The sequence below is a fragment of the Lepisosteus platostomus genome, chromosome 22 (assembly GCF_059453375.1).
Source record: "Lepisosteus platostomus isolate fLepPlt1 chromosome 22, fLepPlt1.hap1, whole genome shotgun sequence".
NCBI classification, from domain to species: Eukaryota; Metazoa; Chordata; class Actinopteri; order Semionotiformes; family Lepisosteidae; genus Lepisosteus; species Lepisosteus platostomus.
The window spans coordinates 12,344,216-12,369,740 of NC_142632.1; the positions used below are offsets into that span (position 1 = coordinate 12,344,216).

At 41.3% G+C, this 25,525-nt stretch overlaps 1 protein-coding gene across 4 annotated transcripts in view; it reads right to left on the bottom strand.

Moving 5' to 3' along the window:
* Positions 1–955: 955 nt before the first annotated feature.
* The window catches only part of LOC148643499 (LIM domain kinase 1-like), a 57,370-nt gene continuing 32,800 nt past the window's right edge, over positions 956–25,525 (bottom strand). For 3 of the 4 annotated variants that reach the window (XM_088616220.1, XM_088616222.1, XM_088616221.1), the window contains 13 exons: positions 15,795–15,904; positions 14,373–14,570; positions 13,759–13,864; positions 12,939–13,123; positions 12,256–12,442; positions 10,963–11,049; positions 9,493–9,624; positions 9,089–9,148; positions 8,590–8,655; positions 7,790–7,958; positions 6,946–7,001; positions 6,453–6,610; positions 956–5,263 (listed from right to left, as the gene is read on the bottom strand). In XM_088616220.1, coding sequence (XP_088472346.1) covers positions 5,092–5,263; positions 6,453–6,610; positions 6,946–7,001; positions 7,790–7,958; positions 8,590–8,655; positions 9,089–9,148; positions 9,493–9,624; positions 10,963–11,049; positions 12,256–12,442; positions 12,939–13,123; positions 13,759–13,864; positions 14,373–14,570; positions 15,795–15,904 — 1,686 coding nt within the window. In that variant the 3' untranslated portion in view covers positions 956–5,091. Of the gene's footprint in view, positions 5,264–6,452; positions 6,611–6,945; positions 7,002–7,789; positions 7,959–8,589; positions 8,656–9,088; positions 9,149–9,492; positions 9,625–10,962; positions 11,050–12,255; positions 12,443–12,938; positions 13,124–13,758; positions 13,865–14,372; positions 14,571–15,794; positions 15,905–19,386; positions 19,614–25,525 lie in introns of those variants that run through there. The other variant, XM_088616223.1, reaches the window with a different exon arrangement.

Consider the following 25,525-nt stretch of genomic DNA (forward strand, 5'->3'; position numbering starts at 1 on the left):
TATAAAATGGCTGTCAGGATGAGCAAAACCAAGATAATTACAGTCGAACAGTCACAATACTTCATACAGCTGCACCCAAAATGACATTTTGCACATACGTCTCTAAAACTGTTCATAATTACCAGTTTTATAAACAGGAAAGTCTTACATAGGCGAAAAAGAAACACCCAGTGAACATTCTTGCAGAAATGCTAATTCGGTAATTTGAGCATCCTGTTCAATGTAAATACCCCTTTCCTGTTTATCCCCCCTTCTTAAATAAATGTAAGACTTAGCATCAAGTAGCAGATATACAGCACAAGTAGTAAATCCCACTGCAAGCAGATATTTAAGTAGCGTTTACCGCCAAGAACAAAGTAGTTAACGAAAAAGGATGGATGGTTCTTTCATCTCCCTATCACCTACTCAAAGTGCAAAATCCTTAGATGAAAAGTGGTGAATTGAATATTGCTACTCTACTGTATATTGCTATATACAGTATAGCAATATATCAACATAGCAATTGAAATATATCAACAAACAACCAAATACCTAAGTAATGAAAAACATCCATATAAACAATAAGTGCATGCCTGCAAATCTCATAATGCAATTCTGAAATCTTAGCTTTTAACACAGGCTGCAGGTTCTCCAGGAGAATTTGGATCAGCACATTTAAAGGCCAGTTTTTTCTTTGTCTTCATTAAATACGTCTCCTGCACTGTGCAGAATTTGCTGAGGACATTTGGGTTAGAAATACTGCACGACTACACTTTCATTAAGCCTACAGCAAAAAACAGAATGCAAATATATTGGTAAGAATGAAGAAACCAGGAAAGCCACTAAGATGTGATAACATAATCCTTGGGTTAAGAAAGCTTATGTAATGTAAAATGTAGAACTGTTCCAAGCCCTGTGTACTTTATTGTGAAACTGTAAAGATTAAAAACAGACAAACCAACACAGAGACAAAAGATCTGAGGGAATGGGCCATTTTATTCCAGCTCCAGTGAAATACAGAGTCATCTCCATAGACTCTCAAGGTTCACTTCTTGGATTAAAGTGCACAGAATGTTTTTCACAGCTTGTGTAAAAAAAATAATTAAATAAGAACAATAAAAAATTATAATTCACAGATAATAAAAAGACCACAAAGATATGATACATACAAAACATGATACAAGAGACTGGACAGAATGTAATTAAACAAGATATTAGCAATGATAAAAAATCTATACAGGCTTGTATTTATCATATAAAATAATTTAAAACAAACTAGCTGCAAGTCGTTGGCAAGGCTAGCTTAAAACAAAGGCACAGCTATGAGAGGTAATGGTCCTTTGTAAAGAAGAACTGTGGCAACACGCTCTTTAAAAATAGCAAGCTTTGCAAAACATAGAAGAGTTCTAAACAGAGGGGAATTTTTTAAGGCGTGAAAGCCAACGGATGCTGATTTAAAATAATGTTGTGAAGCCTTCTCATATTTAGGCTCTCATATTTAGTTAACCTTGTGTTAACTTCAGAGAGCTCTGGGCAACGTAGTGACTTGTTTGTAAAACATAGCAGAGGAGCAGGTATCCAAAGGGGCTGGTACCCAAAAAGACATTCTCCAAAACAATCCTGCCAAACAGTTCTGGCACCAGCATGGACTAGTGGTTAGGACTCCGGAATGGAGTGGTTGCAGGTTGGAAGCACAGGTGAAATACCTGATGCTTCCTTGACAGCTCCATGCCCTGCTGTGGAATTGGGTATGAGGGCTGTCACTGTACATGAGAATTTGTTCTCAATGGATATTACTGGTAAAATAAAGGTATGTTTTGGCATAACATACCATCATAATGTTACTCCTGCACATTTATGTTTGGTTTAACATCTTGAGATTCCCATTCTGACTGGGGGCTTTAAATGGTTTTAATAAAGGAAGGCCTACAGTGGTTCTTCAAGAGGCAATGAAAGTTGGGGATTTCTTGAAAAGGAATCTGATGTGGAACTTTTGGGTGGAGATTACATGTACTGTAGTATCACAGACTGTCTTGACACAGAACATCTTAAACAAAGGATCTGTCTGCAGGCATTAGGAGGGCCCAAGGAGAAATTTTTCTGTCTTTCAATAGCAAACAGAGACAAATTGCATGTAGTTTTTAAAACATCCAATCTGTCTTACATTCAGGCTTACACCTTCTCAGAACGACCTTCTCTCCTCCTGGTTCCAAGCCCAGCAGCTGCAGGAGGAAGAATTCAATCAGGTCTTCGTAGATTTTTTTTCTCTGCCTATCAGCAAATTGCAGCGCACGCACAAATACATGATTGCTCTTGTTCTGCAGCCTCCTCTATTTTATGAGCAAGGTGAAATGCAGAAATACAACAACCAGAAAACAAAATGTACAGTGAAGCCAACTACATTATTAACATTGGCTTTATCTTTCATGAAAACCAAAAGCCAACATAAAACTTTTCTCTATCATTTGAACACCATTCAAATAAAAACAAAAATTGCAGGCACACAAGAAGAGCTTTTTTTAGCTCCTTTTTAAAAAGTGAAAATGACTAAATAAAAATTAAGTGAAAAACATGCCAAGTGCGTGTCTTTTCAGGCACACTGGAAACACTTTAAATGATCAAGCACAGAGCTGTGTTAAATGTTGGGAAAAGCATCATGTGATGGGTTTGTAAGCAGAATACACCTGCAATCAGTTCTGTTTGCTAATGGAAGATTCCCTGGAACCCACTTTTACTTTTAAAAATGTTCCTTCAGCGACTTGCATTCATTAAATAGCCAACGCCGATAAATCTTTCTCCAGTTACCAAAGAAAAAATGCCTCTAGGGCAGCTGTTCTCAAAAATATAGTGCAAATAAAATTCTACAGAAAGATTACAGTGGTTGCATTTATAGAGCAATGCGGTGGTTTTCTTTTCCTTTAGCTAGTCTCTGTTGTTCCTACAAACCTGCCATCCTTTATTTTGTTTAAGTTTGCTAAGGTTCACAAGTATAGCTTGGTTTTGAAGCAGTAGAAGTACTAACAACTAGCCATCATGCCATGCAGCTCATCCCAGAGAAAAGACTAGTATTGTACACGCACAGACGTTTACAGACATATTTACAGTATCAGGCTTTGTAAACAGGAAACGGCTTGGGAGTAGTGAGAGACAGTTCAACAGCAGTGCTGTGGTTCTGGATCCTAAAAACAGGATTCAAGGGCCAGCCCCCAGAATGTTATTAAAAATGGCTAAATCAAATCTCATGAGTTTCATTTCTGTGAGAAGTATATTACACTCAAAACATTTCAAGGAGAATGGAACATATTGAGTACATGCTGGAGTGAGAACTACAGTTAGTGCCTATCTGTGGAGCAAGGGGCTGCTTTTTGCACCTCTTTCACCTTTTAGTTAAGGCCAACAATGTGCTGCATGTAAATGTACATGTATTTACAAAGATATTCTAAAGGTCCCAAGACACAGACCCTCTGAGGAACTGAGCTACATTTTTAATTTGAGGAATTCCTCAATTAGCTTCCTTCATCTTCAGATCCTTCCTTTCTAATGTTCCCATTCAAGATGCGCAAGGCTAAGACATTAGTTAACAAGCAAAACGCACATCTCAGCACAATGCTTTCTCTCAAGTCACCTTGTTACTTCTGTGTCATTCACAGTAAAAGTTAGCCTAGAGATCGAAAGCATGTCAGTCCTGCACTGTAGGGCATGCAGAGTGGCAGCTCCTGTGACTAATGTGCAGACTTGAGACGTCAAGTGATATTGTTTTAGTACACTGACGTACAACACATTGCAAGAAATTCCTCAATTGCAGGCAATTTAAAACGAGGGGAAAGCTTTAAAGAGGGCTATACAGAACACTAGAAGATACATTCCTTCATTTTCTTTACATTCCACTCTTCACCCTTCACAGCAGCAACACTAAACAGCTGCTGGGTACTGCAGTCACTTTGTTCTGTAAAACGCCAGTGTCTATTGCCAAGCAAGATATTGTTTTAAATCCAGATTTATTTTACATATAGCTTAATAAAAATATGGCAATGAAGCATCAATATATAAAATATTTCTGTACATATATCATATTTAAAACATTTACTGTACATGTTTAACAGATTATATACAGTCACCTGGGGGCTGAACATAAGAAAGGAGTTTTCAACTCCAGAGGAAAAGTAAAAGTTAAAAAATCATCTTTTTTCTGATGAAAACAAAGTCAAAATGTTTTGTGTATAAAGTCATAAAGAGTTTACCTATAAGACTTAAAGTCACAGCAGACAGACAAGGTCACTGATACACACAGCATGTGACACTGAGGAATTGATGCTGGAGTCACACTCACATTACAGATGAGAATCCTGTTTGATCTTACGATAGTACTAGTGCCACTGACATCAGAGAGCACAAATATATCTAACAAAGTTTACATTTTGACCCAAGTGGGCTGTTTACAATCATGCATTGTTGTTTATTATGCTACATTTTTTGTGTTCTGCAATGAGATCTGAAGCCAGTTTCAACTCACGTTGAGACATAAATGGGACCTTAATTTGTAGGATTACGCTGTTTCACAAATCATTTAAACTACAGTTGAAAGTCAAAGCCAAGTCAAAACTTTTAAATGACAATTGAAGACAGAGGATCTGAGGCTGTAGGAAACACATACCTTCAAACGATCCACGAACACTGGTGAAAACACATCTGCAACTGCAACACATATAGTGTTTTTCCCCAGATGTTTTCACACAATAATTTCAGTATTAGTATAACAATATCCATGACAATGACTGTATAATATGTATCTGGGGGTGAATATGTAACAAATAGGAATCTAACATTCAACAGGCTAAGACCGTTGTGATGAAGTGACATTCCAGGTTCATCTGATGTAAAAGTGCCTTTTGCTTATTAACCACAGAAGATCAGAGATCAATATTTTTTGTGTTCTAGATTTCCCCAGAGCAGACAGCGATGGTGGTCACCAGTGCCAACATTAACTACCTACACGTTGTGGGACAGCCGCCATTCTGGGGAGCTCTGGCTGACGTGGGCTTGGTCTCTCGCTGCGTCTTACCAACAGGATCCACACCCGTCCAGTCCCAGCCTGCTCCCCGCGGGGCAGGGCTATTCGGGATGCTCGGGATGCTCGGGGTGTGTGTGCAGCCCGTTCTCGGAGCGAGCGTGGTTCTCCCAGAAGGCCCGCTTGACCTGTTCCAGTTCTGACGTGAGGTGCAAGCGAATATCCAAGTGCATCTTCAGATTCTCCAGCCACTCCTCCAGCTTAGCAAAGGAAGGTCTAAAATAAGCACAGCATGGACAGTCATTCACCTGGGGGACACACGTGCCAGCACCGATATACAACCTGCACAGCTACAGGGAGCTGAGGACTTTATTAATACTCACAATCATCTATTTGCCATTAAAATCATTTCTGACTGCATTATCAGCGTATCAAGTAGGTCTTTAAAATCCCATACAGACTTCTGATCTATTCCAAATGTTGGAGTCATCAGTCACAGTATGATTGACCTGCAAATACTACACTATGATTAGGTTACATTTTTCCATTATTTAGGGTCACAATTCTCAACATAGGTCCTGTAGACTCACTACTGTATGTTGCTGGTTTTCACATGGAACTCATGTAATCTTTTGTGATTAGAGCCTTGTAAACAGTTCTTTAAGTTAACTCATATAGAGCTTGGGCAGAATGAAAACAAGACCACCCTCAGATCTCAAGAACCAGAATGCAGATTATTAGCCTCTACAGCCCAGTACAGGCAAAGAATCAGTAGTGCATGTCAAAGGTCTCTACACCTACACCTCAGTAGACATCAAGGTGTAGTAACGAGCAGAACAGAAAGAGCATATACAGTAAGGGTGTGTTGTTACTTAAAGTGCTTGAACACTGTTACTATGACTTTCACATATGGTTATAGGTCTTTCCAGGTGTGCCTGAGCTAAAATTAAAAGTTTTCCCACATCCTGAAACTCCAGCCACACAAGCCTTCTGGTACTGGTTTGGCAGTAAGGCCAGGGTGCGGGCTTAACCACCATTTACATCCATTGGCGTGCAAAAGAGAGAGAGAATCACAGCTGGTTGTGTAGGAGAAGACAACAAGAAAAATTCCGCCCTGGTCTGCATGTCTCTTGGCACAATTAGGGCAGATTCAGTCTTTAGGAAAAGGTATAAGGCTTATGATGCCAGTGAACAGGAGGCATTTCTTTACTCAGACGGCTGTGGGGGTCTGGAGCAAGCTACCCAGCCTGTTGCTGAAGTAAATACCTTGACTTTCAAGACCTTGAGCTCAATGAGATCGAATGGCTTCCTCTTGTTGGAGATCTGTCTTATGCTGCTGCGCTCCTGACTGTTCTCGTGCCCTTCAGCCGAAACCCAAACTCACTGCGCAGGCTCAGCTAGGCTCAGGTTTGCCAGGGGCCCGGCTGGAAAGGGGGTGTAAGAGACCAGTGTCACTGCCCCTCACCGTTTCTCAGGATCCAGGTCGCAGCACAGGGCAGCAATCGGAAAGAAGGAGGGGGGGCAGTCAGAGGGACAGTAGTGGTCCAGGAATCCTTTCACATTCAGGCCGAAATCCATCGTCCGAGGCAGGTAATCCGGATCTGCATTCACCCTGCCGATAATCTGAAAAGGAGGAGCAGGAAACCACATTGGCCGACTGATCTGGACTTGCAGCTATAATCTGGTTCCTTTGTACTCTCTGGCACCACATCAGGAAAAGCCTCCCTTCATTACATGTGCCTGAAAATTACATGTATGAAACCACAAAGCTATTCTGAGCACTTCACATTGCCCTTGATGCAGATTAAATTCTTACCATATTGGAGCTACACATGAAAAAAAACCCTGATGTTCCAAAATAAGACGGTATACAAAATGAAAGCTAGATGAAAGGCTGTCCTTATCCCACCAAGTCAATTGTTACATATCTTGCACAGTTTGTGCTGTAAAGCACTCACCTCACAGAGCATAATTCCAAAGGAAAAGACGTCTACTTTTTCATCATAGCTCAGCCCTGAAAGAGAACAAGTCAGATACACATCATAAAATGTAACAAGGGTGACCATTGTTACTGTACGTTCAGTTTCTTTACTCCCCTCCCATGCAAATGGAATGCATTTTTGGAAGTGGGTGTATCCTTACATTAAGTCAATGCCAGTACGGGACATCGGGACAAGAGAGGTGTAAGAAGAAGAGGGGTTGGGATTGTTGTGGCACCCGTTTTAGTTTTCTGTTATAGCTTAGTTTAGTATAGAGCAGAAAGATAGCTTGCCGAAGACTTTTCTTTGGCTTTGGTATTTCAAACACAGCCTTGTACAGTCTGTCAACATGAGACATACATTTCCTTCAGCAATAAACTTAAGGTTTTCAGATGACACATTGGGATATGATAATCTATTAAGACCACAAAGGAGTTTGGTTTATATCCCCCAGATAACTACAGGCCTTTTGAGTTGCACAAAAGCTTGAAATGAGCAAAAACAGCAAATGTTTTTGCAAATGTGGACTCTACAGCTCACATACTGTAACATATGACAGTCCACTGGCAACAGGAGTGCATGCATTGTAGTTCAGTCAACCATTAATCACCTTTAGATCTCTTTTGAAACAGCATTGGAAATCTGATTACAAGAAGACCTATTATATGGCATTGAAAAAGCCAATTATGTATATAATTGCATCAGTATTAAAAAAAGAATGAGTGTCACATTTCAGTTGCGGCATTTCGTGTTTTTGAGCAGCTGTTCTGTGGCGTCCCCAGCAGGGTTCAGCCGTGAGAAGAGTTCCACCTTCCCTCCTTACCATGAATCATTTCGGGGGCCATCCAGTAGGGGTTGCCCACCACGGTGTACCTCTTCCTGCGGTCCTGCTTCTTCAGCCCAGGCAGCTTCCCAGCGGACAGCCTGTCCTGGTTCTTGTCTTCCACCATGAGGCGGGCCAGCCCGAAATCGGCCACAACCACACTCTTATTCTGTAGGGAGAGGCCAGGAAGGGAACGTCAGCTCTCTCTGCCACATCTCCGCTGCAGATCTCACACTTAAAGGGCTTTTCAATAACAATCCCATCAATTTCATTTTCTACTGCTGGTGCCATTTCTTTTTGCTTCCTTAAACTTTCTATATCCTGTTTACTAGGGCCTACAGTATGTCTGATTGTCCTACATTCTGTACGTTCTTGTTTAAGTTTTTATTATACTTTTTATTGCACTTCTTCTCACTACGTACAGAGCCCTTGGGTTTTGAAAAGGCATTTTTGCTGTTATTACTAACCCAATGTAGAAGTTTAGCTTTTGCCATACACTCAATTTCTCTGTTATGTGCTGAATTTGTTAACAGCAGTGGTGCGTACAAGGGGTCTCCTCAGAACTACAGCAGGAGGCCTGTCCTCTACAGGAACATTAAACGCGCATTCTATTTCAGAAGTCAGTAAGAGATTCATTTTCAGTCTTCGCCTCACCCCAAAAGATTTTTAAAATAACTAACAAGGTGAATTCACTTTTGCCCTGATGGCCTGTCATTCCAGTCTTCCGAGTGAGCCCTTCTACTACAGTGGGACAGACACATTAGTAACGCAGCAAAACGTGCAGACAATGTTATACTTGCCTCCCGTACAAGACAGTTGTAGGAATTCAGATCCCGGTGAATGATGTTCATGGAATGCAGGTACGTCTAAAAGATAAGAAGCGGTATGTTAAGTAACGCATTGTGACTCAATCTTTTCTGAAAGGCATATTTCACGTGTTTTCAGCACAAGGAACAATTTATGGCAGGTCAAAGTAAATACCTTGAGGCATTATTCTATCTGTGTGAAAGCCCTGCACAAGAGAAAGATGACCGATTGCTGAGGATGGGCGACATTCAATTATCAGTGAGCTAGTCCTGGAGGTCACATTGAGTAAGATGGACCAGCATTCACTGTGTGCAATTAGTGCATAGGAACACAAGAGGGCAGTGCAAGACAGAAAAGCACAGAAATGGCTTCCCTTGCTTAATGGGGAGTACTCATTACAAAACACATTTTTTACTTTTCTGTTTTCGTACCATCCTGTTCAATTACCATTCACAGAGAAGATACGCTACAGATGTTCTCTCATCAACATACCATTCCAGCTGCAATATCCTTGGCAAAACTCACTCTCTGCTTCCATGGATATTTGCTGTCCTAATTGAGAGAAAACAACACCATTAAAGAGTCAGAGCTCAGCATTATGGAATTACAGAGCTCACATACTGTATGATATTAAATTGTTCACCCTCTCTATTTCTGTGTACGAGCACAAAAAAAAACATAAAAAAACCTTTTATTAGTCAAATTACATTACTTTCGCATCTTGTAAAGACATTGAGCTGAGGGGTTAAAACAACTATGAATAAACCAGGAGTCACTGAGCCAGTAACACAACTCTCTGAACAAGCGATTTCACTTCAACACCTGCCTCTCAGGCAGAGCGGGACTGAAGACTAGTTCGAAGGCTGCCAGCACTAAGAGAAACGGCATTAACTCACCATCGTCTTAATCATTTCCCTCAGGGTCCCCCCTTTGATGTACTCGGCAATGAAGTTGAGCCTCTTGTCCTTGTACAGCACCCCGATGAACTTCAGCACATTGGGGTGGTCCAGACAGCGCATGACCTTCACCTGAATTCCGCAGGGGTTAATGGAAGGGTTAGCACTCCCAGTTCATATTTCATTTTGTACGTTTTTTTCTCCACTGAAATGCTGTAATGATTAGATAGTGCCACTAAAAAACACCCCTGACTACTGAAAATGAAGACATAGCTGTCCTGTCTTTGCATTTCTCCCCTTTATTTTATTGGAACAGATCCCTTCAGTTAAAATAACTTTGGCAGTGCTTAACGCCACATGAATGGCCATATAATAATAGTATTGCACAGGGGTAATTATCCCTTGTTTTGGATTTATGCAATTTGTTTGGCAAATCGTTGCTGCAGGGGCCATATTTTGGTCTTCACCCTCAGCTGTGGTGCTTTCACACCATAAATACAGTGTACAAGGTGGCAAGCAGAAACAACTGCAGTCACAGAGATTGCTTTATTTACAAGAACTCTACTGTAGCTCCTTTCTCTTGGTGAGTGCAGTTGCTAGTAGCTAATTAATCCAAAGATCTCATCCAGCTGTTGCTTAAAAGAAGCTAGGGTATCTGCTTCAACATAGCTGGGCAGCTGGCCATTGGTTCTGATACTGCCCTTTGTATAAAGCAGTATCTCCTGCTTTTGGTTTTAAATGCACGTCTGTGTAGTTTCTACTCATGACCTTTGGTTTGCAAAGACGGACAGCTACAAACGTTAATCCATCAACACAACTCAATTATGTGGACATGGTGTGCAGAAGAAGACTTCAGCTTTCTGGGCCACTGGGAGCTTTTCTGCACAGATGTGATGAATTACATCTGAATAAGATGGCACAAAAATCCACACTTAACCAGAGTTACTTCGGGCTGGTAAGCTTGCTTAACAAAGTATTATTTTTTTCATAGCTTTGTAGGTTCTCTTTAGGTTAATTGACATACATGGACTGTAGTTCCAGCCTTATAAAGAAACCCCATCCCAAAACTAAGAAAAAACTCCAGAAAAGCAATACTGAGTGCAGGTGGGAAGTAGTCTCGGCCCAGGTGTTTATTTTAAAGTTTACTGAAAAAAGCAGGTTCCGTTCTTCAGGCCACATTCTTTAGAATCTGGCTATTCGTGTTCTATGGATGATCTATAAACAGGCCAAGCCACTTCACAAAGCTGAAAATAGATTCAGCCAACACCCTCGAAGGAGAGCAGGAATGGGGTTGGGCTATGCCTACAAAGCCTTTTTCTTTTTTTGTTGTTCTTGTCCTCGACACCTCACAAAGTCTATTGGAAGGAGCTCTAATGGCAGCAATGAAATACTGGTTTCTGGACCGAAAGCAACACTATCCTCGTCACACTGGACACCGTGCCCCAGGAAAGGGGTCTTGTCATACTGTACCTCCTTGAGGAAGGTTCTCTGAGTTTCATCGTCGAATCGGATCAGCTCTTTCATCACCATGACCTCTCCTGTCTCCCGGTGTGTCACCTAACAGGAAAAGGAAGTAGCATCAATAAAACTCACACCTATCATGAATCACTGAATTTTGTTTTGTGTGTGAGAACAATTCCTTATTGGAACTCTTTTTTTTCCCATCATCGGCATCCTGGAGAGGTTTAGCCAGGAGTATGGTCAGGTCCTACGTGTAAAAATTCAAATATAAACTGAGTTCGGCCATCCTTTGTCAATTCTCGAACGCCTGTGAGCAGTAGGTTATTGCTGAATTAAGGTCACGCTGTAAGTAAATTTTACTATATACCAATTTTACTATAGAGCGTAAAATAAACTGCAGCAAATTTGAAAACATCCTGTTTTTCTGAAAATAAAACCGAATTATAGCCATTCCCAGACACCACTATTACAGGGATCTCCATCACACCCAGGACATAGGAATAGAAAGTGCATATTACAGTAGTTCAGGTGCGTAGTTGCATCAGCATGCGTAGGCTGCAAAGGAACAAGTAATTGGTTTACTCCATGCTGAAAAAAAGAAGAAAGAAAACACAACGTTTCAGCTGTGGAAACGTGTTTTCTTTCTTCTCTTTTCAGCATGGGATAAACCGATTACTTGTTCCTTTGCATATTACAGTATATGATTGAGCAAGACTGAAAAAGTAATATCTATGCTGCCATCTACTGTTAATCTTACATACTACAGTTCTTTTAACACATAATCCATAAAGTCCACGCCATTCAGCATATTTGTTTACCCATGACAAGATGAGGTTAAGCCTGAATAATTAGTTCATACAGCTTAAGGAAAGATAAAGGCTGGTGGACCTCAGAAAAACTAAAACAGAGGTTGTAAGAGAATAAGATGATTAAAAATGTAATGATTAAAAATGAGGGCGAGACCGGCAGCTGGTTTGCACTGCTGCCCCACAGCCCTTGAAGACAGGAGTGCATTCTGTGTGGCTGCATGTTCTTCCAGCCTCTGGAAGGGTTTTTGAGAAGTCTCCTCCCACGCTCCATGGTCTGGCTCAGTTTATTGCTATTTCTAAATGTGAAACACTGACAGGCCCTCCAGGGTGCAGTCTGGCCTTGTGCAGGTTGCTACAACCCTTAGCAAGAGGAATAAGAGGCTTCCTGACAAAGGCTGGATAGATAAGACCATCCCCAGCAATGGGCCCTTGGAGAGAAACGTGCTCCATTGTAAATGCACATGGCAGACGGTGTGTCGGGAGCCCCAGGTACCTTGATGGCCTGGCCAAAGCAGCCCTTCCCCAGCACTTCCCCGTGGATGAGATCCGAGGGCCGGAAGATGCGGTGCGTTCGGTTGGAAACGACGCGCAGGGACTCGGAGCGCCCGATGTCCTTCCTTTGGGACAGAGGCGACGCCGCGTTACTGGAGCAGGGCGACTTGTCGATGCTGCAGCTGCGACTGGGCAGTGTGAACAAGGGGACCGAGGGTAAAAGAGGGGTCAGGGAAGATCATTAGAGACATAGGGAACAAACAGTACCTGAGTCAAATTCACTGTGAAACCATCATTTCCCAAAGTCAAGCCCATTCAATTAGACTCCTATCTTAAGCCACTTGACACTTATTTAAAAATCCACTTGCTACTTTATTTTATATAGAATGCTTTTATTTGACATCATATGTAAAGGGAAATTCAACTATATTTACCCCAATATTGCAAATCCATGTACAAGTAATTCACTTGTGCAAAACTGAACTCTCTCAACTATTACACATTTACTGTAAGGGGGGGACCACCTTCTCCTTGGTAAGTGTCACAGTGGAGTGAAGTACTGTCCTCCTTCGTGCTCTCTTGAAACATATCCATCTACAGTTCCCGTTGAGAAAGTCTTGCACAGAGTGCGGTGATTCTAGCGCTTTGTTCCCTGCTGCACTCACAAACGCCTAGAGCCCTTACGTGATCATACGGGATCGCATGCCTGCGACGTCGCTGTGGGGGGGGTGCAACACTGGCTTGACGGGGCTCCCCACGTCCGAGAGGGGGCTCGGGCCGTCCACCTCCTCCCCCGTGCCCGGGTCGTGGGGGTCATGCTCGATCGTGAGCTGCAGCAGGCGGCTCGTCTCCTGGATCAGCAGGTCAATCTGCGAGACGGAGACGGCAGGAGTCAGGCGTCGGACAGAACCCCCGCTTCAGCTACACCAGCTCCCCTCTCCCTAAAGGACACCTCTCGGCATCCAACCACAGGTACTGGAGTGCCATGAGACCCTAAATCTACACTTCAAAACCTACAGAACGCACTGCTGAGGTCAGAAGCGATGCATTGCCAGTCTCTGTTTTTAAAAAGCAAGACTCATTTTTATTTTCTCCCAAAGTACAGTACATTCATCTTTAGAACAACAACAAACAACAATAATAATTATTAGCATAATCCAGCTTCACTGGTGTTTATCTGGAATGTATCCAGGACACAGAGGATGTTAATGACCATGTTGTGAAAACCTCAGTTTAATGTCTCATTCACAAGAGAGCATCTCCTGTAGCCCAATGTCTTCTTTTACAATAATGGGGGCATTCATTCAGAAAATCTGTCCCAGAGGAGAGAAAGGGTACCACTCATCCACCAACACCACACAGAGCAAGAACCATGTTTTCCTTACAAGTCCCTAGATATCCCAAAAATGACCAGGCTCAACTTTGCATATTCTCTTTAATGCTAGTGAAATACCGAATTCTGTGACAGTTTCCATGGGACTGAGAAAGTGGGTTTTGCGCTTACCTCATCCAGAGGGACATTCCTTATTGGTGTCCCATTAATCTCCAGAATCCGGTCCCCGACATGAATGGAATTCTTCACATCTGGGCTGATGCATTCTGTGTCCACTCTAAACAGTCAAGCATATCGCAATTGCAGGATACAATTAATAACTACAAATTCAATGTCATGCAAGCAGGATTACATAGCTGTTTGAGTTTTGAATGTTTTGAAAAGATACCCCAAATCACACCAGCAAGTTGCTTTGCAGCTTATACTTTGCTGAAGCCAAACTCTCATCAGAGGGCAGTACACTTCATCAATATTTAAACATTTTGCTTTGGTGATAAATTGCTAACGTGCTACTACTTTATTTCACTGATGCAAAGCACTTATACAGCTAGACATTTTACTGGGTGAAGTACCTTGCTCAAGGGTACAACAGCAGTGTCTCCCCTGGGATGTCAACTCACAACCATCCAGTTACAAGTGTGTGACCCTAACCACACTGCTGTCCCACATATACTGTATGGATTGTGAGGGATGTATACACTAGCAGTAAGAACTGTACAGTGTTGCCCAGTTGTTTAGATTTTGTAACAGAGAGGCAGAACCCACTAAAGCAACGGTGCACGTACTCTGAGACCCGGACAGTGTGGCTGTGGTCTGACCCGAAGCCGTTCGGACTGCAACCCTGGTCGATGGACACGGAGAAACCTCGCTTTCCGTCTGTGGAGGCTGGGATGGACACCAGGGTCACTGTGTGGGGGATCTTGGAACACGGGGTGTCTGGCAGGGTCACCGGAGTCACAATGGTCTGGTAGTAACAGTGTCCACTACAGACAAAGAGGAACATTAAAGATGGACTAGTGGAGGACTTGGTGTCGGAAACAATACATGCAAAAGACAGGGCAAGAAAACGTTTATTTCATCAATAATACATAAAACTTAGTTTTTATACTGTTAAATCCATATCTTGTTTTGCTGCAGTGGCGTCATTCCAGAGTGTTACTGTAACCTATAACATGTTAGTAAAAGATAGTGGTAAAATATCTTTCTGTGTCTGGCTCAACAGAATCTAATACTCATTATCAGATTCATCTTTAACAGATGAAGTGGCCAAGATAATTTTCTCATTAGTCACAGATTTTATTAAGGAACCATAAATAGTGTCTGGAATTTTAAAAAACGTCATTATCTCTCCATCTGTATCTTATCTATTAATCATTATTCCGGGTTGGCGGCACGCCACACAGTACTGCTTTGTATCTCAAATAATGTTCTGCTTCCTTGTTTCAGGAAGAGGTCTTCCTCATCAACCTGACCACTGTTCTAGATTTTCAGTTCTCTCTCAGGCTGCACAGATATTGTCACAGAACCCAGCAAAGGTTGATTTACCACTCGTGGTATATACCACCCATCTTCTCTGAAAATCTTAAGACATTTGTAATGATTAAATACAAAGCTACTGCTGTTTAATTAAAAGTTTTTTATCATCAGCACAAAGTCCCAGGCTCCTAAAGGTTGGAATCCTTCAAGAAGTAGCTTGATATGATTCTGGGATTGATAAACTGCTGTAAAGCAAATGAGGAAGATGAAACCCCTTTTGTTTTTTTTAAGCCAATAAGTGCTTAATTTTTTACCCACTCAACTTGGATTCAGTGTGTCTTTAAGTCTTCGTTCACAGTGGCAACTCCTATATGCACGTGAGCAGAATGAGGAAGTGCAGGTAGGCTCCTCCAAGCTACTGTAACCACCTTCTGACCCATTCATCTTTGATTTGCCTACGAACCCCGTAGCGACTTGCAGGAGTTCAGTTCAGATTGGAGAAATGGTGCATTACTCACAGACAGCATCACAAGTTGCACAAACGCAGGGGCTACTGCACTGCTGCAAGAGCCCAGACCAAACTAGCTCAACTGCTGTGCACAATGGTGTCTCAGCACTCAAGGAGCTGCCGAGGTCTAATGACATGATCCAGAGTGGAACTCAAAACGTCTGCGACCAATGCACTGAGAAACCACCCCCCCTTCCATTCTCCACCCCGGACCCACGCTCACCAATAGAGCTTGGAGCGCTCAACCAGCGCGTAGGTGTCTCCATCTCCGATGAACGCCCGGCAGTTCAGACACGTGAAGCACTCTGGGTGATACTTCTGCTCTCCCGCAACCTGAGAGAAACAGCACAAAAAAGGAGCACGTGTCAGCGATGGCGCTTGGTGCAACAAACCAGCGATTCGTAACCTCCCAAAAAAGTTTTCTTGGGTAATAAGTTGGAGCTCATCAATTAGGTCAGCAAATTCTTTAAAAGAGTTCACACAGAGGAGGGTCTGGGATTCATTAACTAGGTTCAATATTTTGAGAAAAAAAAGACCAAGAGAGTCAGGTCACAATGTGGAGAGCAGCCTGCTAAATGCTATCCTTTACTACTGGGGAGGAAAAGGGAATATGTTGTCCACTGTCTCCCTGATAGTTATAAACCTATGATGGACATATGCCAGAATAAATATATGGTTTTATAAAACTGCTAATTAATCTAGTTTCCTAATAAGATTGTGTGCAATGCTATCTTGGAGACAGAAAAGCTACCATACAGATGCAGCTCTATTGTGGCAATGGCCTTGGATTATCAAACATCAAAAATCTCAGAAATACTCTCAGGTTTCTATGGAACTGGAACGTAGCATTACAGTACAAAATACAAAGTAAAAAATACCAAAGTGTTTTGGTTTAAAAAATCACAAGCCATTTTATAATTAAAAAAAGGTCACGGAAATCCTTCAGAGATAGTTCAATCTGTCCTTCAGTTAGGCGTAAAACAAGCAAACTTGTCCTTCGGCTTGCTACCTCCTCCAGGAAGGTTTCTATGGAAACACAGTGAGGGGCCAGACAAAATGGCCCATTACTTAATCTGGGAAGAGCTTTTAAGAATCTAATTAATTTGGGCAAACTGGAAATGCTGAAACTGAACTAACATGGTACTGTACGACTCTAGTAATACAGAAGACTGTGTCTGACAGTCCCCCTCAGTCAAAGTTGCTTTCTTTCTTCACCTAAAAAAAAACAATGAAGAAACTCTGTATGCAAAAAGCCGAGAAGGAACCTTGAACTCTGCATGTGTTTTGTGCTTTAAATGAAATTACAACTGAAACTTTTTTTTGGAAAGGAAGAACCACATCATGCCACAGAAATACTGGCAAATTAGCTTAGTTTCCAGTTCCAAACTGCAAAGATGACAGGCTGTGAGTGGAAAATCGAAACAAACTATGAAGGCCAAGGCGTTTTAGTAATAACCAGGTACATTTAAGAACAGATGATACAGGCAGCAAAGTGACTTGACAGTGCTGCTCTGTCACAACTCAGGGGTACCGAGTTTGATTCTGGGCTATGGCATCTTCTGTAAGGAGTTTGCATGTTCTCATCAGGTGTGCATGGGTTTGTGCTGAGTGCTCAAGTTTCCTCTCACCTCTCGAATATGCTGGCTGGTTGGTTGCCTATGCTATAGTGTGTCTGTCCCATGAGTAGCCCCACTGAGGTCTCTTCCTTAACAATTCCCCCCGTTAGGAGGAGCTCTGCTACAAACCCAACCCCAGTGTAGCTGTGATGAGAAAGTTAAAAATATATGGAATGGTGTATAAAACCATGCAATCACGCTAACAGTGCCAAATGGGCAAGAGTGGAAAAGCAGCTTGGAATTTTACACCCATCCTGAACCTTGCTGGAACCAACAAATAAATTACCAACAGGACCAAAAGAACAAACCATGAGGTGTAACATTCTGAAGGAGATTTCCTTTTACTGCAAAATGCCACCAATAAAGGTCAGGGGTTTGGAGTGGGTGGTGGTAAACAGGAAATTGGCAGTATCTTAGTAAGACCCTTGTATGGGGATGTCCCAGCAGGGCCTGTCCATAGACCCCTGCCTGCAGAGCCACATGTTCAGTTAGCCAGCCTCCACAGAGAGAAAACAGGGAGGTCCCCCAACACCATCTTCAAACCCCACCAATACAAAGTGAGACTTAAAAAAAGGAGACAAACTTAGATGGTAACATTTTATGATGAGTTATGCAATGGGGAAGAAGAGGCTGATGTTTTTTCAATCACTGACCACCCCATCAATCTGCTCTTCGGACAAAAAGGTCAAAAACATAACCAAATTGTCTTTCTGCTAGAGCGATCGAAAACCTAAACTAGGGCGTGAAGAGTCTGGAAATGTTATGGCGGGGGTAAGTAAAACAGAAGTGTGGTGGGGGCGTTGAAAACGTCGCTTGACCATGTGAGAATGACAAGAGTACTGGGTGCTGGAAAATCCCAGCTGTTCTGACCAGTAAGTTATAGGCACTCCTCAAGAACTGCTGTGAGCTAAAAGCGGCATATTAACTGCGTCTGATGCTGTGGGCCATATGGAGAACTGTAATAATGATAGCATGCACGACAGCACCAGTTGCTACAAACCAAACAGCTTCAGACAGCTCGTAGGAGGGAATGAGTATTCACTGAAAAAGGAGGCATTCATTAAAATGCCAAAGCTTCGGAATAAAAGCAGATTGGACTCATAATATACAGTATGGATAGACCGAGTTAATACAGTAATGTTTTTTATGACATTTTTATTTTTAGAAATGTAATATCCCATTTATATATTTTTGCTTGATCGAAGTTCTTCCATATTTCATGGATGATAGATTTTTAGTTGCAGAGTTCTTGAAGGCAGGATAATTCCTGACTCATCTCCCTATTTCTGAGTAAAGATCATCTGGAATGAACCAGGCAGATCATGGTCTGCTTTGAGTGTACACAGAAGGACAACTGATGAATGACTTTGCACTGCATCAATGAGCAGTTATGTTTATTTTGAAAGACATCTTTTATTTTGAAGGTTATTAGCATTACAGCTACTGCAGTAAATATGAAGTCTTATCTTTTAATTAAAATGTAATTCAAAGAAAATGCTCTTCATTTGCTGTTGGCTACAAAAGAGGATTACAATGGATACATATTACATGGATACATGTGACTGGTCACCTCATTCCCTCTGCCCCTCACTATAGAGCAGGGCTGACATTTTCTAGCTTAACAGCACACTGTGCTCGATAGGCTGCGATGACAGATGCATTCATGCCTATTAAACAGGAAAATCCCTTATGCTTCTACCTTAAAGCCACAGTAACTAGAAGCTTCTTTAATAGCCATCATTAAACATTATAGTTTTATACTTCATTAAAACATGTATCTTATTTCATAGCTTAACATGAACCTAAACAGTTTTTAATATGTATGTGTACGCACAATAATAAGGCCAATTAAAACTTATTTAAAAGCAGTTGTTTTTATAAAACCCTAATTGCTTTAGACGTAACTCTTAAGCAGGGTCATTAGAAACTGTTCAGAATTCTAATCCTTCATTTTAAAAGAATACTTTTAAATATCTTGTAGAACCCACATTTTGAAACACTCCCAAGCTCAAACCAGTCCTTTCATTGATGCATAAATCTTTCAGATTCAGAAATCAGTGAGGCTGGAAGGCTGAATTTGAAGTGACAGTGTCACTGTTTAACTCATGTCAAGTTAATTTCCCATTAACAGCCTGGCCGTCTACTTAGACCGAACTGCTCACGTTTCGGGATTTAAAAACATCAGGAAAGCCTCCTTACCTTCTCGTTCCTTTTCCACAGTTTAAGGCAGCAAAAATTCCAGAAAACCAAATCTCCCAACATGGCATTAATCATGCTCTAATCACGCCGAACTAGAACATTGTGCTCGATACTGTCAAAACAAAACGCAGTAGCCTGCTGCTGGAAAAAAAAAATCACACCCCCGACAATGAGCTCATCTCTTTCATCACGGTGTCACAGTCCCCATACCAGTGGCTGGTGTACACCCCCCTCGCCATCTCCTCTCACACTATGACTGTCAGACCTGCCTACTTCCTGCTGAGCCTGTGTGCCTGCCTCCAGGCAGTCTCCATGAAACAGCTCACAGAATCTTCTCGTCCAAGCGAAACTAAAACAATAGCAGTCAGATGTAAACCTCTTTGGCACCACATTATATCAGCAGTGAAAGTACCTTTATTTCTTGTTGTGAGTCAAACAGAGTGTTCAGAATTCACACCTACTGTTGTGCAATGAATCCAGCTCTACAGCTCTATAGTCACGTTATTTACAAAGAAATGTACTTATAATCTCCAAATATTTTCATTTATTTAATTTGAGTATGGAAGAGCCATTAACATTTTCAATAACTACTCTTTCTCACTAATGAATGTGTTATTATTCTCAGAAGAAATAAAAACAGAGCAACATATTTTACTGCTGTTATGACTTTTTTTAAAAAAATGTCTTTAGTCTATATATCCTAAGTAATGTTTGTTACTTTAAGTTTTGGAGTGTAGTGTGTACTATATGCATGCCACGTATGGACCAAGATAACAGCTGTATTTCTTTTTTTTTAATTTTATAGATTTTCTTTACAATATGTCCCATGTGGAACAATGTACACCTAAGATCAGTGTCTGCTGTTATATTTGCATAAAAACTCTATCAACAAAAAACATTTACAAGGAAGATTTAAAAGAAGAGTGTTTGAATTCCTAGTATTACGAGGTACTGTACGCACTGCAAACATAAAAAAGGGGATGAGATCGTTTATTTGAGTGCTGTGTGTGTCCCTTGTTTATTTAAGAGCATGACTTATTAGTACAGTAATCATAAAATAACCTCCAACACAAACATCTAACATATAGTTAGCATATTGTTTGCAGCGAATGCAAAGACAGTCGTAGTAAAAAGGAAGAAAAAAAATAAACGTGTTAAACAATGACAGAAACAAGAAAACTAAAGAGTAGTTTGATGATGAGCCCGTGTTCCCCCTCTATCTCCTCAAATTATCATTAACATACCCAAACCAAAATTAATGTTGTTACCAACTTTGCCACTACAGAGACGCAAGATCTAATAACTTATCATATTACATTTAGGTTGTTTACAACAACAATTAATGTATTATTATTAACCTGTAAACAAAGAATACTGACAGAATATACAGTATTTTTGTTGCCCCTATTTTACTCTCTAAGAGAGCGACTGAGTGACATTTCAGTCTCGTCCTGCACTGTAGCAAATGGGAACAAGGATGGTAATGGGTCCTGGAGACAGATTTCCTTGGTGTTGTGCAACACATTTATTATTACCAGATGAAAATAAACGCAAAAATCTCCCTTGTCGTCTGCCCCTGTGCACCGGTCTGTTTACAATCATTGATTTCCTGTCTGTTAGTGAGGTCATTCTCCAGGCCATTTCTGATACCAACTGCGGACAACTGTCTCCTTCTCAAGACGGCAACAGAGCAGAGCTCCCTGATGGGTCACAGAACAAAACTCAACTTCTTAAATGCCAGTTAACTTCAACAAGGACAATGACCGTGACAGATACAGACAGGATTTCAGCATCGCATCCAGAACTGTCAAATGTTAATATTTCTGCCTATGCATCTCTAACACTGCATCCAGATCAGAACACCGGACTAAGTAAGATTATGTTAGACTATGGCACACAGGATGGGGAGTAACTGTAACATGTCAGTACAGTTTAAGATAAAAAAGAAAACAATTCCACAGCACTGTGAGTTTGGAACCATGGAGAATCATGTTCTGATGTTTTCACAGGACATCCATGGTCACCCCGAGAGAGAAACAGACCTGGGAATCAGATCAGTCCGTTTGGTGACTGATTCGAAGAGAATAAGACATGCTAAGCTGTCAAGATTTAAAAAAAAAAAAACCTTTCCCCTTAGAGTTCTTCTGTTTCTGTTATGGGTACAGCAATACACAGAGAATGCAATATTTAATATTTGCTGAAATGATTGCAACAATATGAATGCGAGACAAAAAAAGATAACCTGAATACATATTAAAAGGCGCCATCATTGTCAACAACCTAAAGAGGGGACCATCTGAAGGCAAAGATGAGCATAATAATGAACTTTTATTTTAGACACGGCCTTTAAATGTAGCTTTCCATAGCAGCAAGAAGAAAAAAGTTATCACAGATAGGAGATAACTAAATTAGAACAATTAAAAACAAGGGTTTAACACAGTAGAAGACGCAAGGGGCAGACACAGACACAAATTAACTACAAGCCTCTCTGAAGAAGAAGGTTGCAAGTCTGGATTTGAAAGCACTGGAGGAATGTGACTCCGGGATATCCTTGGGGATAGAATTCCACAGCTTTGGGGTACAGCAAGACAAGGCCTATGTTAGCATATAAAAAAACAGTAAAAACCCAAAACAACACATGCCAAGGAAGTTCTACATAATGCTTGAGAGATCCTTTCACTAACAAGATAAACAACTTGTATTCAGGCATCACGTGTAGGATCAAATGTGTACCTATTGTTCCCAACAACAGCCTCTCACTTTTCTTGCATTAATCAAACAGCCCTCACTGAATGATGGACAAGATGCTTATCTTTACAAGATGCTCGTACAATTCATACAACATTCAGTTAAAAGGATTCAATATGAAAGACAGATCATGGCCTTAAGCTGAAGATGTATGTCTATGCTATCTAGATGTATGCTAAAGTGGGTTTTTAGGTAGTTTTGAAGGGGAAAATCCCAAGTGCCAAGTTGGGAAAGCTTCCAAGTACAGAAACAAACTGAAAAATTGAGGTGAAATTCCAGTAAACAACTAAGAAAAATTGTAAGTGCCTTTCTATGCATCTTTGTTACACCTAGAGATGGTTTGCTATTTTACAAGGTGATGATGAAAAGGACATTGAGACTTTGCCTCGGATGCCTCAGCTATTACTCATCCCTGCAGAGTATTAACTTACCTAAAACACAAAGAGATCAAGCACCCTGCTAAGAACACCATGCTGTGGGACAGGAAAACTTCCAAGTTGGGTATCTGAAATGTGGCATATTTCTCAAAGCCTCTTGCCCATGGACGGAGATTTTCGAATTACCACCAGGTTTAGCCAGTAAGATAAAGTATGAGGACAGACAGGATAAGTGTTAGGGCTTTGGACTGGAAGGCCGTGGGATCGCATTCCCCCTGCAGACACTGGCGTCTTAATCTTAAGCGAGGTACTTCACTGCAGTGCTCCAGTCCATCTGATCTGTGCAGAATGGGAAACAGTCATGGGGTGTCCCTGTGCTGGACTACCATCTTACCTGTATTCTCACTGCGCATAACACTACAGCAGCCCCAAGAAGCTCTGACCTAAGTCACTAGGCTAAAGTACGGACTTCACTTCACTCAGGATGAGAATGACCAGGTGCCGACTCATCTGTCATGTGAAGTCTGATAGGATACATGCTGGACCCTATGACTCGAGCGTTGTACTGTATGTTCATTGCCTGCCAACAATGACGGATATTTTAATTTAAAAAAAATGAAGAGAGGATTCACGGCTGGAGCAGAGCTGTCGTCTTTGCCCCAAACTGTACAACCTGTACAACTTCAACCACTTTGTGGTATAAACAGCGTATGAGGAAGTGCGACTTGCACGATAAAAAATGATCTCCCCCTGTGCGGTTTTCGCACTGCATCATGGTGACAATGCAGAGGAGGGCTGGAGAGACTGAGCCACAAGGCTGTGTGTCAGACAGATGGATCCTGCGTGACACCCGCCCACATGAACTAGGCAGGGCCCTGCGCTCTGCCAGAAAAAGGAAGGCATGGAGGATAATAAGTACCGTCGAGGTCAAGCCGAAGACAGGAACACAAAAAACAAAATTTTACAGGAAACAAAAGTTTCACTTCGCAACTGCTAGGGAATTGTTGCAAGAAGGGAATTCTCACTTCTCAGCATGTGAGAGGAAACACACAGACATACATAAAGGGTGCCAGAGGTTTATGAGGTCCAACCACTCTCCTACAATAAAATATTAAGCTAATTGGGAGTTAAAATCCAGGATATGTTCTGCTAAAAGTTCAATACAAGTTGTCTTCTTCAAGACAGGTGTGGAATTGCCAATTCTTTTTTCTTAACTGTACAAACCTACTCAGATCACCACTTGTTTTAAAACCCACCTTATAGTTCTGACTGCACGGACGGAATAAGGACCTGTGAACCTGCTCTTCGACACGCCCTCCTCTCACACTCACTCATCTTGTCAGTGTACCACAAGCTCCACGGCGCCATACAGAACAGCTGACATGACCTGATGCTCAAAAAGACACAGGAGTGACCACTTCTCTAACAAAATGGATGTTTTGGCCAATAAAGGCCCACCCTGCCTTGCCGTTTGTGCACAGCTTCTTGGGAAAATATCAGTCATGGTCCGCTAGTGAAGTGACCAAGCTCAAACCTATGACATCCGAGCCATACATAGCCATAGGGATATATATATATATATGTTTTTCAAGCCTTCAGACTTCCACATTCTTCCCTGCGTGTGGCTGTGGGTATCACAGCTTCATGACGAGAAGTTAAAAAACGTTAGAAAATGGCTATTTTCAAATTAGGTGGGAGTAACAACATTTGCTAAGGCAAGTTTTAAAAATACATTTTTCTAAATCTCTTTAATTAATGTATAAACAGCAATGTATAAACCTGCTGAAAAAGAAGCTCGTGGTGTACTGGAGAGAAAAGACCTTTATATAAGCCAAGAAGTTAAAAATACTCAACCCTAATTTAAAGACAAACAAGGGGATCTTTCTGTTTTTACTAAAACACCTTCTACACCAGCCCAAAATACTAGCAGTCTGCTAATAACTATACTAGAGGTGTATTGTGGATCTGTATGTATAGACACATACAGTACATAACAAATAACAGCTAAAGGGTAACTTTAATTTTAGTTACTTTTATAATGAAAAACTATTTGGTTAATTTATTTATCAACTAAATTACTTAAAAAAAAACATTTGCGTTTACTAAGAATGGTATCAGACTAAACTCTGCTAAGGTTCTATTTATGTCTTTAAATACAAAGCTGTACTCACAACCAGTAATGCACTCTGTGGCTTTTTCTGTACAATGAATAACCTAATTTCCTATCGGTACACTAGATGTAACAAGCCGATAATTTGCAACTAAGATAGCACAGTACATCACCATATGCAAGCCTGCACTTTGGGGACAGAGGTTTAAGGGCTGAAGTCAGATAGAAGTTCCAACAGAATCACCTGTCAAAGCAACAGATTAAGAAAAAAATGAAAAAACTTGAAATATCACTATTCACGTAAAAAAAGATCTGGCCTGTACTACTCATGTTCTTAGTGAAAACCCTCCTAGTACTGTGCTTTGTGATTTCTAGCTCCGTTCTGACAAAAATATCAGGGGAGCTAAAGATATCAACTACAGTAGGTGCATCCTGTACTCCCATTGCTCCACTATACAGCATGTGCTGACTAAAGGAGAACCTTTATGGTCTTTTTTGCCTTGATAATCTAACTTCAACCTGAAGTTCAAGCCTCTTTATTCTAAACTGCTGCTATTGTGTTCTTTGTAAATGTACCTGATGTGCCACTAGAAATATAACTGATGGACCTTACATTGAACAAGTACTGAGTATAGGGCCACAGTGACACCGAGTGATGACTCACTAGTCCGCAGGAGAGAGCTCTTCCCGGTGATGTTTAAAGAACTGCAAATTGCAAATGACAAAATATCTCAAGAGTCCCTTTTCGAACCCCTTGGGCTTCGAATGTTTGCTTGTCCTGCCTACACATCACTCCAGGCTTGTGCAATCTGATTTTACTGAAGCTCAACCTTAATTCATCAGTTTATTCAGGAGTTTGTCACACCTCCACTTGATCTGCTATGTACTGGGCAATGGCAATGAA